Source organism: Ruditapes philippinarum, unplaced genomic scaffold (assembly GCF_026571515.1).
Source record: "Ruditapes philippinarum isolate M1 unplaced genomic scaffold, ASM2657151v2 ctg64_1_1_1_1, whole genome shotgun sequence".
In the NCBI taxonomy this organism is placed as follows: Eukaryota; Metazoa; Mollusca; class Bivalvia; order Venerida; family Veneridae; genus Ruditapes; species Ruditapes philippinarum.
Genome location: NW_026859760.1, coordinates 423,585 through 441,918, shown reverse-complemented (window position 1 = coordinate 441,918; position 18,334 = coordinate 423,585). Strand labels below are relative to the sequence as shown.

The 18,334-nt window shown below is 32.1% G+C and overlaps 1 protein-coding gene across 3 annotated transcripts in view; it reads right to left on the bottom strand.

The window, feature by feature from the left end:
* LOC132757839 (beta-adrenergic receptor kinase 2-like) overlaps positions 1–18,334 on the bottom strand; it is a 103,253-nt gene that overhangs the window by 64,966 nt on the left and 19,953 nt on the right. For all 3 annotated transcript variants that reach the window (XM_060749284.1, XM_060749283.1, XM_060749282.1), the window contains exons 3-4: positions 13,341–13,414; positions 10,565–10,666 (exon numbers count right to left, since the gene is read on the bottom strand). In XM_060749284.1, coding sequence (XP_060605267.1) covers positions 10,565–10,666; positions 13,341–13,414 — 176 coding nt within the window. The remainder of the gene's footprint in view (positions 1–10,564; positions 10,667–13,340; positions 13,415–18,334) is intronic.

The window sequence follows — 18,334 nt, the reverse complement described above, 5'->3', positions numbered from 1 at the left end:
TATAAGCGCAGTGAAAGTTGACATGAAACATTTTGATAAAAGATCAGTTTCTTTGACAGGCACTGAACAAGCTATGTTGGCAAATTGATTTAAGGCATTGTACAAAATCTTTCACATGTATTTGATGTATTTTATGTCAGAAATATCAATTCATACTTCTTGTGCTTTTTTTTCCATCTCTGAAAGCTACTGGTCGTAAAATGCCATTTGGCCAATGGGTGCAAGTTGAAAATATCATAAAACATGAAAACCTTGAATTTAGTATCATTCCAGTTTGTTTTATATGGGTAAATTAATGAGCTTTCAGGAGTAGGAAAAACCTGAACTTCAGGCAAATGCCTACAAACTTGTATGGCACAAATGCATGATTCCTAAAATTCATTTCGTCAAAGTATCAGTTAATAAAAGAAACATATTACTTAAATACATCAAGTTAACAAGAATCCATAAGATGTCCATATTTATGGTGCTGTTCATATTTGACCACAAGTATATTACATTTAGGTATTGTCAAATTATGCAATAAATGAATTGCATACATGGCAGATCTAATGTCATCTTCTTCCACCAGTATGGCAGTAAAGTTGCTACTTAACAATGAGACTTAAAATCAAACCAAAAAGCTTACCACATAAAAACATACTGACAACAAACAAGAGAGCCCTCAGAGTCCTGGGTAGCTCACCTAAGAAACCAAGCAAAATATCATGGTTAAAGTCATCAAAGTTTACAATCCACAAAATCTGCCAACTGGTAAAGGAGATTAGTCTTTTAAATGTTTTTCCTATATCTAAGTCTGGCAACCATGTTTTCCAGAGGACCTGAATGATTTTATTTCTTTTGGACCATTTAAAGATCTGTTTTCCTAACTTCACAATTTGCCAAGTGGTATAGGGGAAGATGTAATTTTATTCAAAACAAAAGCTGACAACAACAAAAGACATTATTACGGCTGATCACAATACCTAATTTGGTCAAAATCTGCTCAGGTGAGCTAAAAAAAAACAACAACAAAAAACAAATTATAGTACAGCCTTTCTAGAGTCAACAAAACATTGCCTATCTGTCAGTAGGATCCTAACATCAATCAATATGAAAAATGCTCCAAGCCAAAACACATGCTTTTAATGGCATTGATTAATCAGTGAACACCCAATTGTTCCTGGTCTATAGCTCCTATTCTGCCATCATCAAAGACTGGCATCCTATCCAATGACTTGAAGATAAATAGTCATAAAAAAGACATTACAAATAAATAGGTCTCATACGGAGGCAGACAATAGAACAAATAATCAAGTCAGGGTAAAATTCCTTCTATATATTTTCTGGACCAACAAATACAAACAGCAACAAGAGATGTTAAATACCAATGAAAAGAAATTAGAAATCAGCTGCAAAATGTATTACATATAACACATAATATTTGCCTTTTTTCTTACATGATCACTTCAGATGTGACCTTGACCTTTTGACCTTCTTAGCCTAAAATAACTAATGGTGTCTTTAACAGTTTAGCCTAATAAGTTTGATAATGCTCTAAACAAGTTGATTTCCGTAGAAATGGTTTATTGATTTTCAAGAGCAAAATGACATTGACCTTTGATCATCCAATTTAATCTTCAAAGTAATTAAGAACTTCATCCTATTATAAGAAACCTCAAATATGAGTTATATTTTTATATTACATAATGCATATTTTTGTACATTTTTGTATCTATATTTTACTTGTTTGTATTTTCAAATTTAAACCTTAAAATAACATGTATTTTTACAGTAATAACTTCTTCAAACTTTGGGATAGAAACCATCATTCTTAACATGTCAAACATACTTAAGATATTGTTAAATCAACACATTTTGCTTAAGCCTAGAAAACACTTTAGGTCTTTTTAACACTTCTCTTTGTTTAACAGATGGACTGTTTTTTATAGAGTAAATACAAACAAATGCAGAATAATAGCTGAGTAAAATATCACAACTTTGTTTCCTTCTTAGTTTTTGACATTTATAACTTCAAAGTGAAAACCCATTAATAAATTAATTATTCTTTTCAAACAATTCCAAAACATACCTATAAAAGAGACAGTTTAAGGTTAGACAGTCATAATTTCTTGGACTGTCAATAAAGGATATATTTTGACTTATACTGTCTATGTGTATTTCTACAGGTATGTTAAACTTTATTTTATATTTTAACTTTTTTTCTAAAATCTATAGGACATGAAATTTTGTAAACTTACTTTAGTCTCTGACTTGTTTAATGTAACTTTATGTTTTACTTACAACATATTTTTCATAGTTGACTTATATTTTTGGAACACATGAATATGTTCAACATTGATTTTTGTAATGTAAATTAAGTATTTTATTATATACATTTTGTTGACATGGTACCCGTTACCTATTTTAATTATCAAAATGTTCTCATAATGCTAAGTGAGTAACTATTTCCCCAACTTAATTTTAATAAATAATTTTTATCATATTGAAATAAATTGTCTATGAATTTTATATATTGATACACATGTATTGAGAATTCTTAATTAAGAACATGTCTTATTATACATTGTATTTGTAATATAATTTCTTGGACTGTCAATAAAGGATATATTTTGACTTATACTGTCTATGTGTATTTCTACAGACTATAAACAAAATAGAAATCCTTCCCCCCACACAAGCAGTTCGTTAAAGATTCCTCGTTAAAGATTGGTGGAGAAAGAACCGGGTAATGTCGACACCTGAAACGCTATTATCTACAGACAACAGAAACGAGGGGACCTCAGAATATCCATAAGAATCAAACTTGGTGCTGAGTGACCACGAAGATACCGTCTTGTCTGAAGAAAGCAATTCTGATCCAGTGTTGAATTTTACATTCTCGAGATCCACAGCCAAATAATAATCAGACGGTTTAGATGCCGCTGACTGATTCATAAAAGCAGGAATTGGTATGACTTACATTACTTCTCAACAGAAGGTCGATGAGCATCTGCAGAAAATGAGCTGGCCAACGTCTAAACAAAATAGGCAACCACCTGCATCAATGATTTTAAATGAAGCTGGAAAAATGGATGCTCCTTCCAAGTATGTTAAAATATTAGGAGTTTCTTATAATGGAACTCAATGGAACTGTATTCACGCTGTAAACAGGTCTTGTCACTGGCTTGCGGAACACCTTGTTAGTTATAATGTGACTTCCGACTATCTAAAAACTTACAAAAAACAGGACAAGAGAAGAAAAAGGTACAAGCCAAAATACTTCACTAGATCTGTTGTCTAATAGGATTATACTGATGAATGAAGTCACTCACAACTCATGCGCAATAAACTATCTTTCTCAACTTTGATCTTTATTGTATATAAAATTTAAGTAGTGAATCCTACAACAAAATTCTTCTTTCTTTGTTGTCTTACTCTTCTCTTGGTTCACTACTAGAATTTTATCAGATTTCCCCTTACTTTCTGAGTTCAGTGATGGCTATATTCTGATGTGTGTACTAATGTGATTGTTTGATTTAAGTGAAGGAACAGAAACTGTGATACCTACAACAAAACTCTTCTCTGTTATCTCAAAAGTGCTAACTTTTACTATAATTTTATCAGATTTCTCTTTCAGTGTCAGTCTTTTCTGATGTGTGTACTAATGTGCATAATGGTCGTGTTCAGTCTGATTTATTTAAGTGAAAGAACAGAAACTGTGAAACGGCTTAATCATGGAATTCTCTTTAAGAAAGAAAACCCTGTGTTCATTGCAAGTGACTTTTGGTACCAAAGTTTTAAAATTGAATACCCATTAGATATTGCTATGCCATATATTATCCCCTTTGCAAATGAAATATTGTTGTTATATACTATGAATGTAATTGTATTTTTGACAATCTTACTCTTATATACATTCCATAGAGTAAGGAAACTCAGCACGGCTTTATTAATTATACAACAGGTGCAACAAGTCAAAACGCTGCCATCTACAGTTCCTAGTTTTATTTACAAACCAAAAACTGCAGCTCCACAGCTCAGTCAGTCTCTGTCCTTGGACTTAAAATGGGAACATTCAAATTTTGTTTTGCTTCTTCTCATACTTATTTCGATTGCTATCTACTTGTTTAAAAAGAATTGTAAAAGTAAAAACTCTACAGTGTGTCTAGAGATCTCAAACAATGATGACTGTGTTCTACTTGACATTATTCGGTTGCCCAGGTGCCCATCTAGTTACCATATCAATGTCCCTGCTTCAGTATCTGATTTTAACATTGAAAAGCATTGTCTGTCATGCAAGTTAACTGTATGTTGGCCTGGCTTCTCCATAGTCACCGAGTCCAATCGTTCACTATGTTTCCCAGGCGGAGAACGCATGAAGAGATCAATTTTACAGGTGGAAAACCGATACTGTGGTAAGAAAATTGTCTTCAATTTCTTTGAAAATGCATATTTCACAAAACTTTATAGCCTATTCTGATCTCGTATGATTACTTTATCCGACAGGCATCTCAAACTTGCCAAATCTTTGTTAACTTATTAGATCATTATCGACAACTGCACAAGGAAAGTCACAAAATTGGTAAAATCGCTCTTTGATAGCCAATAACTTGACATCCAAGCAAACTTCTAAACATTTGTATCGCTCTAAAGGCACTTTATTAACATATCCTCATCCACCAAAAGCCTGTTCTATTTCTATTCCGTATTTTTGGAGTATAATATCGTTTAAGCGAATTTTCAAAATGAACGCATGAGCCGAACTTTTCATGTGGTTTCATAGGTTTGAAAAGTGAACGCATGAGCAGGTGGTATTTTTAAAACTCCAGTTTTTCTTAATTATCTAACAAATTTAACTTTAAAATTTTCAAATTTTATTCCAAATAAATGAGAGACACTTCTTTTTACAAATTAAAATATACTTTGTACGCTGTATATATATATATTATAATATATGCTAATTAGCAAAAGTACGAGGTCTGTTGGGAAAGATCGTGTAAAATTAAAGTAATTCCTCGTTTGTAATATTTACAAAAGCAGTTGTTAAGATGACAAAGAAAAGCATAATAGTTCCTCGAAAACTTGTAAACTTGTTAATAGTGTTTAATACATAAAACGGAGAGATAACTAAGTCTTGTCATGTTGAATAAAATCAACAACTGACGACATTAAGCTGATTTATATAATAATCTTACATGACACTTTGGAAAAATCCTTTGCACGCATTGTAAATGATTGTTTTACAAAATATGTACTTTGATAATTAAATCATGAATCCTGAATAATTGTATACAATTACTATCATACATGCATAATATTAAACAACAAATACAACAAAGGACAAATGACAAATAATAGCGTATGTATACTCTTTTAAAGTCCCTGTACCTCAAAACTTTAATAGTCTAATACATGTTTAATATGATAAACCTGATACTCAAATAAAGAATTACCAATATTACAAATCTTACATAGATATTATCGAATTTAACAAGTTCTGTAAATAAAGGGAGGTAATTAAAAACACATTTTGATAAATACTTTGCCTATTCTTCATTAAAATAAAAAAGTGTATTATTTTTAAAAGAAAAACTTATAATGAACCTAAAAAAATATGTGTTATTTCAACATTTTCTTGTATGTTCATTTTGTTGTAAGGAAGGTGATATATATATTCTTGCTTAAATGTCCTGTATTTTATAATTAAGGATGTAACATCCTTGCGAAAGTTGTATATAAAGTCAGTTCTTATGAAAAACATATACTTAAGAAGTTGACATTATTAAACACATTATATGATATTTCTTGAGGAAAAAAGGTTGTGAATTTTTTATTGGAATGTAAAACTGATTTTTTTTACCAAAAACAGATTTCTAATTATCTCCTTTTTTATCGGAAATTTTAAATTTTGGCAATATCCTTATCAAAAAGGTTTTCTGTAACTTTTAACATTGTTAATTCTTTATTTAAGCCAAAGATGTTTCATATAAGAACATAAAATTTTGAGTCACAGGATCTTTAAGTGTATGTTACATCTTTAATTTATCACACACCCGTGCCGATTTGCGACTCCGTAAATATGGTCAATCACCTACGCAGTGATCTCCCCTTGTAAACAGGATTAGATAAAGTAGCAAAGCGTGACGTAACCGCTGTGAGGAGTGTGAAATAATTATGGTATTGCACGGCCGTGCATATATTTTGACGTGACGTCATTAGCGTTATACAAACATAGTGTAAAGACTAAATGTTAGCGTTATACTATAGGTGCGTCAATGAAAAATGACTCTTTTTTCACTTTAAACGGTCTTTATTTTTTGTATGTGATAAATAGAATATTAAATTCGTGTAACTTCATTACTGAATTTATTGCACTCGTTGAATAAAATAATAAAATGCTCGCCAGAGCCTCGCATAATGCAATTTTATTCAACTCGTGCAATAAATTTAGTATTGAACTCACACTCATTCAATATATACAGGAAATTTAAGTCCCATCAACCAATTGTGTTGTATTTTGCAAATATTTTACTCAAAGTTTTAGAAATGAGGATTTATTATATTTCCACAGAACCGAACAGACCTTCATCTATTGCTTATAAGCAATTCGTCATAAGGTATGAAAATAGGGACTTCTGTTTGCTCAAACATTTGGAACGAAAATTTTGGAATTTAAAGGTTCAGTGATCGATAACATGTGAGATATCCATGAAAACTGGAGTAACCAAAAAGTCCGCCTGCTCATGCGTTCATTTGCAATCTGATGAAACCACATGAAAAGTTCGGCTCATGCGTTCATTTTGAAAATTCGCTTAAACGATATTATACTCCAAAAATACGGAATAGAAAAAGAACAGGCTTTTGGTGGATGAGGATATGTTAATAAAGAACCTTTAGAGCGATACAAATGTTTAGAAGTTTGCTTGGATGTCAAGTTATTGGCTATCAAAGAGCGATTTTACCAATTTTGTGACTTTTCTTGTGCAGTTGTCGATAATGATCTAATAAGTTAACAAAGATTTGGCTAGTTTGAGATGCCTGTCGGATAAAGTAATCATACGAGATCAGAATAGGCTATAAAGTTTTGTGAAATATGCATTTTCAAAGAAATTGAAGACAATTTTCTTACCACAGTATCGGTTTTCCACCTGTAAAATTGATCTCTTCATGCGTTCTCCGCCTGGGAAACATAGTGAACGATTGGACTCGGTGATAGTGGACAAACAGTCTGAAACAATTCTTTATGTTTCTTCAGCAATTCCTCTTAGTATGACCTTAGCAAACAAACTACAAAATATTTTTACAAAACCATTCTATGTTTACTTTTATCAAAAACACAATAACCTACTCATACCAATTAGACATCAGTAGGTACCACCAGGACAGTTATTATTTAGCGTTGACTCTCACTGTTGTATATTGATGTATATTCTTTTTATTTTTGTAAACTCATATATTTGTTATATGTCTAAAAACTTTCATATCTTACTTCGTTCAAACTTTGGGGTCAAAGTTCTCGAAGCCGAGGGGAATTATAAGGAACCCCAAATATGAGTTATATTTTTATATTACATAATGCATATTATTGTACATTTTTGTATCTATATTTTACTTGTTTGTATTTTCAAATTTAAACCTTAAAATAACATGTATTTTTACAGTAATAACTTCTTCAAACTTTGGGATAGAAACCATCATTCTTAACATGTCAAACATACTTAAGATATTGTTAAATCAACACATTTTGCTTAAGCCTAGGAAGCACTTTAGGTCTTTTTAACACTTCTCTTTGTTTAACAGATGGACTGTTTTTTATAGAGTAAATACAAACAAATGCAGAATAATAGTTGAGTAAAATATCACAGCTTTGTTTCCTTCTTAGTTTTTGACATTTATAACTTCAAAGTGAAAACCCATTAATAAATTAATTCTACTTTTCAAACAATTCCAAAACATACCTATAAAATAGACAGTTTAAAGTTAGACAGTCATAATTTCTTGGACTGTCAATAAAGGATATATTTTGACTTATACTGTCTATGTGTATTTCTACAGGTATGTTAAACTTCATTTTATATTTTAACTCTTTTTCTAAAATCAATAGGAAATGAAATTTTGTAAACTTACTTTAGTCTCTGACTTGTTTAAATGTAACTTTGTTTTACTTACAACGTATTTTTCATAGTTGACTTATATTTTTGGAACACATGAATATGTTGAACATTGATTTTTGTAATGCAAATTAAGTATTTTATTATATACATTTTGTTGACATGGTACCTGTTACCTATTTTAATTATCAAAATGTTCTCATAATGCTAAGTGAGTAATTATTTCCCCAACTTAATTTTAATAAATAATTGTTATCATATTGAAATAAATTGTCTAAGAATTTTATATATTGATACACATGTATTGAGAATTCTTAATTAAGAACATGTCTTATTATACATTGTATTTGTAAATATAATTTCTTGGACTGTCAATAAAGGATATATTTTGACTTATACTGTCTATGTGTATTTCTACAGGCTATAAACAAAATAACAATCCTTCCCCCCCCCGCAAGCAGTTCGTTAAAGATCGCTAAAGACACCTCGTTAAACTATTAAGTTAGAAGGCTGTGTGTCAAATGAAACTCTAATCACAACTCATCAGATCATCTGCGCAAAATAGTTTAACTCGAGGCAAAATTATAGTATTATATATTAGATTCTTTTAATGAAAAACATGAATTAAAGAGGCATTTGCAGTAAAATAACAAATATTCAACAGCATAAAAACAAGCTAAGCGTAACTGAACCATTTAACTCAAAGCATTCATAATCTACAGAGCAATAATCAATTTGAGCAAATTAATCAACAGGAGCCAACCAGTACTTACAATGTTAAGTTTCTTGCTTAATCAAAGCATTGATGGCGGCAAGTGGGTTCAAACCCTGGCAGAGGCAAGCTGTTGTTTCCTTAATACTAGTCTGACAAGTTAACCACACAGTCAGCCACCTCTAAAATCAACCATAAGCAGGGAAACAGCAATACATCCTCTTATACTTAACCAATAAGCTAGGAAACAGCAATTCAGTCAGTAACTCTCAGCCAATGAGAAGGAAAACAGCTTTTCACCCACTTAGTTTCAACCAATAAGCAGGGAAACAGTAATGCATCCGCTGACACTCAACCAATATGCAGGGAAAAAGCAATTTATCTGCTATCATTCAACCAATGAGCTAGGAAACAGCAATCCAGTCAGTTATATAAACTCAACCAATCAAGAGAAAAACGACAATTTCATCACTTCCACTGCAATTTCTCCTCAATCTCCTTGACAGAATCTCCCAATAATGAATACAAAATAAGAGCATACCAATGCAATATTAATATTGGTCTCTCAAAATTTTACTTCTTCTTCATTATATTCCAGTCTGTCAGAAATCTTGCGCACAATCCCTGTTTTAACAAAATCTGACAACAATGCCAGAACAACAGACTGCTTTTTCAATAGTTCTCTTGGGACAATCCATTTAAATCACTATGTATAATCATTCTTTATTTTTACCAGTAACTTTTACCTTTTATGCAAACTAAGCAATTGTGAATACAATTTTTTTTAAACTCATTTAAATTGAATTTGTATCATAGTTTGGGGACCTTTCTGTTGAAAATGTGTCACAGTTAAATCGTATACATATACATGCACAGTGCCTTAACTGGAGTGCAGGTATTAGTTACCCGCACTCCAGAGCATACCCATTGATTGGCTCATTTTTGCTGGGGTTTACATATTGTGACGGCAGAGAAAGAGAAAGCAACAGAAATATCATATTCAGATGTTCGTTCATTGGTTCCTTTTTGCCGGGGTTTCATATTGTACGTGACAACAGGGAACGTCTTTTTATATTTGACTATGATACAAAAGAGAAAGAACATCAAAACACTCGGCAATCTGATTAATACTCGGGGGCTATGCCCCCTTGTACAAATCAGATAGCCTCGTGTTTTCGATGCTCTTTCTATTACATAACCTACATGTAGCCTGATTATCATTTAATAAACTTGAATAATCTAACAAATTATGTTCCTCATTAGAGCTCAAAACCCTCTGTTGTCACTCATATACTTATTTTCAAATCTGGATCAAAAGCAATAACAAATTTGATTGGTCCATTCATACCACAAATTACTTTCTGAATCCTGTACAGTGTATTCTTTTACAATGATATATACTTACATGCCCATGGCAAAGCAGCATATTAACTGTTTTGATCTTGCCTGGATAATTCGATTCATAACCCTGTGGCAGAAGGACTCTGATTGGTCAATTCAATGTGGAGGTCTATAAAAGAAGCACACTGATTGGTCAGTTCAGAACAAAAACTTGCCGAGATAGAAACTCTCTGATTGGTTAATTAAAATCATACCTACCTACAACAACTTGATGATTGGCCAATTTAATTTCAAATCTGTACCTACCCTTATGCCAGTAACTGAAGCTCTCTGATTGATCAATTTAAAACATAGCCAACCTTTGTAACTTAAGCCTTTGATTGAAGCTCTCTGATTGGTCAATACATAATCTACTTACATGAGCCTGAGACAGAAGCTCTTTCATGATATACTGGTCATATATCTCTTTGCCTTTTGTTATTCTTTCTTCATCTGTCTCTAAATTTTCAAATTTTTTAATCTGTAAGAAAAGAAAAAGGGAATATATATATCTTAAACAAACACAAACTGTATAAGGCTAACGATTTTAAAATTCACAAGAACCATTCTATTTTTTTTCTTAACAAGCACAACTTTTTATCTAAGAGAAAATAGTTCATAATCAACATGTTCTTAATGCCATTTGTTAATTTAACTTGTATATCTTTTAGCTATGTCAAGATACCTGATTTTATTTTACTATTTATTTTACCAATATCTATATAGAAGCAAAACTCCTGAGATGAAAAAAAAATTTTTTTTTGCATAATTGCCATCTATTTATATAGTGTACAATATCTCAACAAAATCAAAGGAAGAAACCAAAATATTGATTAATTTCATAAAGTCTTTTTTTTTTAAAATTGCATTTCATAGATACATTCTCTAGTTCATTTCAAAACTGATTATATTCTGTAGATCTACTAATTATAGACTAACGGACATTATGTTTACTATGGTAGCATCAATATTTTGACCGCGATATAATGGCTGTCGTCAATAACTCAATAATACATCATCACATATATGATCCACTTAATCATAATTCACTGACAACATTTTATCAGCGAATTTCTTTGCCTTGAAGATTGCCGTCTGAATTTTTCAGGCCGCTCACCTACTTTGCTAGGAAATCTGCCGATAATGAAAAGAAAACCCCATATTCTCCCTTCCAGCTGTATACAATAACGACTATGGATTCCGAAAGCTATTCTAGCCTAGATCTCAATCACTATTAAGCTTCATTAATAATTCATCAAGTTCTGCCGTATCTTTCATTAACCTTGCTTATCTTATTCGTACCAGTATCAGCACCAGGCCAAAGACAATAGCACAACATGTTGTATGAAATAATTTTTTATGTTAAAGCCAACATTCTGGAGGCAAATTATAATTTACAGTCTGTGTCTACTGTATAATAACATAGAATTTGAATAAATTGCTATGAAAAGTGAAAAAATGTGATAAATGTGAATTGAAACTGCATGATTTATTTATAATTCAACAGCTTTATCCTTGAAAAAAGGAGCCCTGGGTTTAACATTTCAAAAAGGTAAAAATAAGAGGTGAACAGCTTATTCCTTGAAAAAGTGGTATAACCTTTTAAAAAGGTAAACAGCTCTCTCCTTGAAAAGAGGGTATTAACCTCTCAAAAAAGGTTAACAGCTTGCTCCTTGAAAAAAACAAGGGTTTAACCCCTCAAAAATGGTAAAAATAGTGGTTTAACCTCTCAAAAAAGTCAGCGCCATAGCATGAGGGAGGTTTAACCTCACAAAAAGGTAAACAGTTCCCTCCTTTAAAAGAGGGGTTTAACCTCTCAAAAAAGTCAAAGAGGTAAGTGTTTGTGCAGTAGACAGTAAATCTTAAACCAGTTAGTGAAATAGTGGAATCTTAAAACAGTTAGAGAAATTTTGAGAGTGGTCATTGTTAAAACATTTTCGATGATTATGACATCTAAAATGGTTTAGCATACAAGTCATATAAGGTAGCTGGCAGTATTTATAATAATTCTACAGTTGGCTTGTTGCACTTGTAACAAATAAGTAAAATAAATCTGAATCACTGTCAAAAACGTTTTTGTGCGTAATTTTTTTTCTTTTCTTTTTTTTTTAAATAGAAGAAAAAAATATACTTGTGTATTTCAATGAATTATAAATAGGAATTATATTAACAGCAACACTTTAATTGATTCTTTAATGTCTACTGTACATAAAATTATAATCCTTTATATCAACTTTTTTTTTCATATTTCAATTTCTCATTTCTATTTTCCTTATCTATTTTTTTTTCTTACTTTCAGTTGATATTTTATCAAAAACCTTACATCTAAAATAGCATATTTCATACAAATACAAGCATTTCATGCCCGTATTATCTCTTCTTTTTTTTTTAATCTTACATTTTTATCGAATTCTCTACAAGCAAAATTTAAAATTAAACCAAATCGGCAACCTCTTTCTGAATAAATCAAAATGAAATACAGAAAGAGAATCTCGAACAACGAGAGAAAATTAGATTTTTTTTCCCCTGTTTTTTTCTGTCTTATCAAATCTCTCATCCTTTCATATCAAAGTACATCCTTACACATACCAAGCCAGTTTTTATTTCATTGTTTTTTTCCTGGTGGAGTTAAAATTGGAACCCCATGTCTAGACAATGCCATGCATAAGATGTAGTAAAATCCTTTATGTTAGATACTGTACAACTGCAAAACAAGGGCTTTAAGTATGGCTGTTAACTGTTTCATGATACAAATGAAGCAATATAATCTTGTTTTTAATTTCCTTTCTTGATCATGGTGACATGCCGGCTATTAAAACCGTTGTAACGAGGTGTTAACAAGAACATTGCCTAATAAAAGTCAGTAACCTGGAATGCACTATATTGTGCTATTTTGTATCATTAGTTTTGGGAGACCTTTTCATTGAAAATGTGTCAGAGTTAAAAGTATACGGTACCATACATGCACAGTGTGTTAACTTGAGTCTGCATTCCAGTTACAAAGCACAGGCGCTTGGCACATTTGCCATGCTCAATATTGTACATAGAGTCCACATAACTACATGTGCCATAATTATCTTTTATACAATCCCTCACTCTATCTATTCAACAGTTAAATCAGATGTAATTAATTGGTGTAGTTATAAACAACTTACCTCATCATAAAATTTCAATTGAGGGACTGGTTCATCACATTGTTCTTCACAAAATTGCTTGAATAACAAATATCCTGAAATATACAAATATTTTAATTGATAAGATAAAATTTATACCAGATATAAATGATATGCTTGAAAAACAATGTGGAAAAGAAAAACAAGATGGCACTGATGCCCTTGGATCACTCAATATCCTGAAAAACAAAAGCAATAGGTGCTGAGGGCTTTGTAATCCTAAATATCCTGAAAAAAAAATATCTGAGGGTCTATTATCAATAAACATCGTAAAAAACAGAATAAGAAGACCAAGAGGACCTTGGATCACTTAATATCCTGATAAATTAAATACAACAAGAGGGTACCTGTCAGGGCCTTGGGTCACTTTATATTTTGAGTAATGCAGCAACAGGGCACCTGATCCATAATAGTAATGAAACAAGAGGGCACCTGAGGGCAACATCCTGATCAATAAAACAAGAGGGCACCTGAGGGCCTTGGGTCACTTTATATTTAGAGTAATACAACAAGAGGGCACCTGAGGGCCTTGGGTCACTTTATATTCTGAGTAATGAAACAAGACGGCAAATCTGATGGCAACATCCTGATCAATAGAACAAGAGGGCACCTGGGGGGCCTAAGTCAATTTATATTTTGTGTAATGCAACAAGAGGGCACCTGAGGGCCTTGGGTAACTTTACATTTTGTGTAATGCAACAAGAAGGCATCTGGGGGCCTAAATCACTTTATATTTTGTGTAATGCAACAAGAGGGCACCTGAGGGCCTTGGGTCACTTTTTATTTTGTATTATGCAACAAGAGGGCACCTGAGGGTCTTAGGTCACTTTATATTTGTGTAATGCAACAAGAGGGCACCTGGGGGCCTAGGTCACTTTATATTTTGTGTAATGCAACAAGAGGGCACCTGAGGGCCTTGGGTGTGTAATGCAACAAGAGGGCACCGGAGGGCCTTGGGTCACTTTATATTTTGTGTAATGCAACAAGAGGGCACCTGAGGGCAACATTCTGATCGATAAAATGGAGGATACCTCGGACGTCCCTGAGTCACTTTATATTTTGTGTATTGCCACAAGAGGGCACCTGAGGGCCTTGGGTCACTTTATATTTTATGTAATGCAACAAGAGGGCACCTGAGGGCCTTGGGTCACTTTTTATTTTGTATAATGCAACAAGAGGGCACCTGAGGGTCTTAGGTCACTTTATATTTGTGTAATGCAACAAGAGGGCACCTGGGGGCCTAGGTCACTTTATATTTTGTGTAATGCAACAAGAGGGCACCTGAGGGCCTTGGGTGTGTAATGCAACAAGAGGGCACCGGAGGGCCTTGGGTCACTTTATATTTTGTGTAATGCAACAAGAGGGCACCTGAGGGCAACATTCTGATCAATAAAATGGAGGATACCTCGGACGTCCCTGAGTCACTTTATATTTTGTGTAATGCAACAAGAGGGCACCTGAGGGCCTTGGGTCACTTTATATTTTGTGTAATGCAACAAGAGGGCACCTGAGGGCCTTGGGTAACTTTATATTTTGTGTAATGCAACAAGAGGGCACCTGAGGGCAACATCCTAATCATATAAAACAAAACGTCCAGAGGGCCTTTATCAGAAAACATCCTGAAAAACACAAGAGATGCTGGTATCATTAATAATATGGTAACAAAACAAGAGGGTCCTGAAAGCCTTAGATTTCTCATATTTGAAACCATAGACACCAGACGGGTTTTTCTTTCTTAAATGCTTTAGTGATCTTTTATTCTGGTCCCATGGTATTACTATATTGTTACTGAACAATCTTAAGAAATGTCTGAACTAACAGTTGCTACAATGTTATTACATGTACTAAGTTTTAAGAGGACCCGTCCATTGAAAGATCCACATTATTAAGGAGGGAGAAGGGGGAAAATTAACAATTATCTGGTATATCTACATGTATGTATTCACAGCTCTAACAGCCCTTATAATGGCTCAACTAAAGTAACATTCCAAAAACCTGATCAAAAACCGGATCAAAACCTGCTAGTTTCTAATTATACCGGTATCTGCAAGGAAAACCAAAGTTTTTTATTCATTAGAATAATTATGCCTACTTTACTTGTAAGGTCATATTCAATGTCATCTCCACCTCTCAATAATGAAATTTTACCTCTATTACTTCTACAATCAAATGTGTCTCACAGTGAAGTGCCGACACATTTCAACAAAATCAATATCAAACATTTCTCCTAGAGAATTTTGTCTTCCCTGGAAATCAAATTAAAGCGGAGTTCTACAGAAGATACCTTTGACAGTTTGATGAAAATTCTAATCATAGATTTCAAAAGAATTTGTTTGAAAATTAAGCGAATTCTATGTCTTTCATGATGTTTATAGCTACATATTACATTACATTACATTACATTAAATAAAGTTTATACCTTTCTTTGAACATTGCATAGTACATTAAATTAATCAAAATTTATACCTCTCTATTAACATTATATATTACATTACATTAAATAAAGTTTATACATCTCTATTAACATTATTTATTACATTACATTAAATAAAGTTTAAACCTCTCTTTTAATATTATATTATTACATTACATTAAATTAAATTAAGTTTACACCTTTATATTAACATTACATACTATATTACATTAAATAAAGTTTTACACCTTTATATTAACATTACATTTTACATTAAATAAAGTTTTACACCTTTATATTTACATTACATATTACATTAAATAAAGTTTTACACCTTTATATTAACATTACATTTTACATTAAATAAAGTTTTACACCTTTATATTAACATTACATTTTACATTAAATAAAGTTTTACACCTTTATATTTACATTACATATTACATTAAATAAAGTTTTACACCTTTCTATTTACATTATATATTACATCACATAAAGGTTACACCTTTCAATTAACATTACATATTACATTAAATAAAGTTTACATTTTTCTATTAACATTGCATTTTAACAGTTTTCTATTGAACGTAACACGAAATAAAGCTAAGAGTTTTCTATTGCACATAACACGAAATAAAGTTTACAGTTTTCTATTTAATATTTTATTAAACCAAAACAAGACATTAATCAAACTATACAGCTTTCAGCATTACATGTACATTACATGCATTAAAATAAAGTAAACAGTTTTCTATTTAACATTTACTATAATTATAACATTTTATAAAGGAAGAAGTATATTATCTGTCTTAATGGTTTACATCTGTTAAAGATCAGGTCGGTCAAGCACTTTTCACAGTTACATTATAAACATCATAATAGTTTATTGTTTTGTTATATGAAACTAACACTTCTCGCTTGTGTTTTAAAAACTAGAGTGTCAATGTCAAGGCAATAATGAGACTTTCCAGTTTTACTGAGAATGAAAACTGTAAAGAAAAACAACAACATTAAATTTGAAAGGTTTGCAGACTCAGTTTAATTGAGCCTGTTCATTGACACCATATGGGGGTTAAACCATGCAATTGTCCTGTGCCCAGTGCCCCTACCCCTACACTTGTTTATATGCAGAAATTATTCAACTTTTATGTACGATAATGGTTAAGTTATAAAAGGGCCTCCACTCAGATTTTTAACCATAATGTGACTGGCAAACATTTTTCCGAGATTTGTGTGCCAACTGATGAAGATCTGGACCAATAACTTGTGTGCAAATTTTTAGGTCATTCCCACACCCTTCCAGAATAATCATTTTTACTGTGCAAAACGACCCCAAAATTAAAAGCAACAGTTACTCTTTTCACTCAAATACGGCTAAGAATCACACTAAAATTGATTTGAATTACATTTTGAGTATATTTCTATGTTATTCTTAGCAGAGTATTCCATCTTAAGTGTTTCACTTGATAGTAGTAAGATTTTCAAATTTTAAGTCCTCAGTGAAGTTCCTTTAAGAATTAAGTAACACCAACACTGTCAAGGTCATTTGGTGGCTTAAGCTGCATATTTTCAGGCAAGAACAGGCATCTGAGTAGAACCGTAAGCAGGCTGAATAGCTTCCTCACAGTCATGTATGATACCAAAGTCCTTGATGGGACTCGAACCAACAGTGGTTTTAAGTTGGCAACCTTAACCATTCCACCAAAATAAGGCACAGATAAATCATCAGCAAAATAACCAAACACTTGTTTTGCGTGATATATGGTCGTTAAATTAATTAAACACAGGAATAAAATAACACTTATGTTGATTTCATATTATTTAGATATCAGCATAAATTCCGATATGTAAATACGAAATGGGTGGAATAAAAATTATATTTATTTACATGCAGATTTATGATTCAAGTTTCCACTTTCTTCTAATCATAAATTTCCTCTAATTTTTCGACCAAAATGATTTATACTATATGATTTTAAGACACATAAGTTTGGCTTGGGAGTCATTCACTTCTTCTTTGGACTCAATTTTTTTATTTTATCGTAATAATGGACTTACAGCTTTAACTAAATTGGATTTTGTACTCAAAATATTGCTTGGGTTTAACGTTTTAACTTTGTACTCATTTCTTTCACTTTGGAACCGCCTCCATGGTCGAGAGGTTAGAGTCGATGACTTCTAATCCAGTTGCCTCTCTGGCGTGGGTTTGATCCCCGGGAGATGCTTTGGTAGTTTAGCACGGAGGAAGGTAGTCTAGTACTGGTGTAACTCTCCAGGAACGATGGTTAGGAAACTACCTGCCTATATGACTGAAATACTGTTGGGAAAAGGCGTAAAATGAAACAAACAAACAAACAAAACTTTCACTTTGGACTCATAACAAAACTTTATAGATTTGTAAATTTCTAGCGCCAGTTCATATGAGGAAACATGGTCCAACAGAATATTAATTGGGCTCAAACCCATGATCCCTGGGTTGAGAGGCACGCACCTTAACCACAAAGCCACCTTATACCACCTTATAAAACCACAATAACTGTCAAATGAGAGAGTTATACCTTGA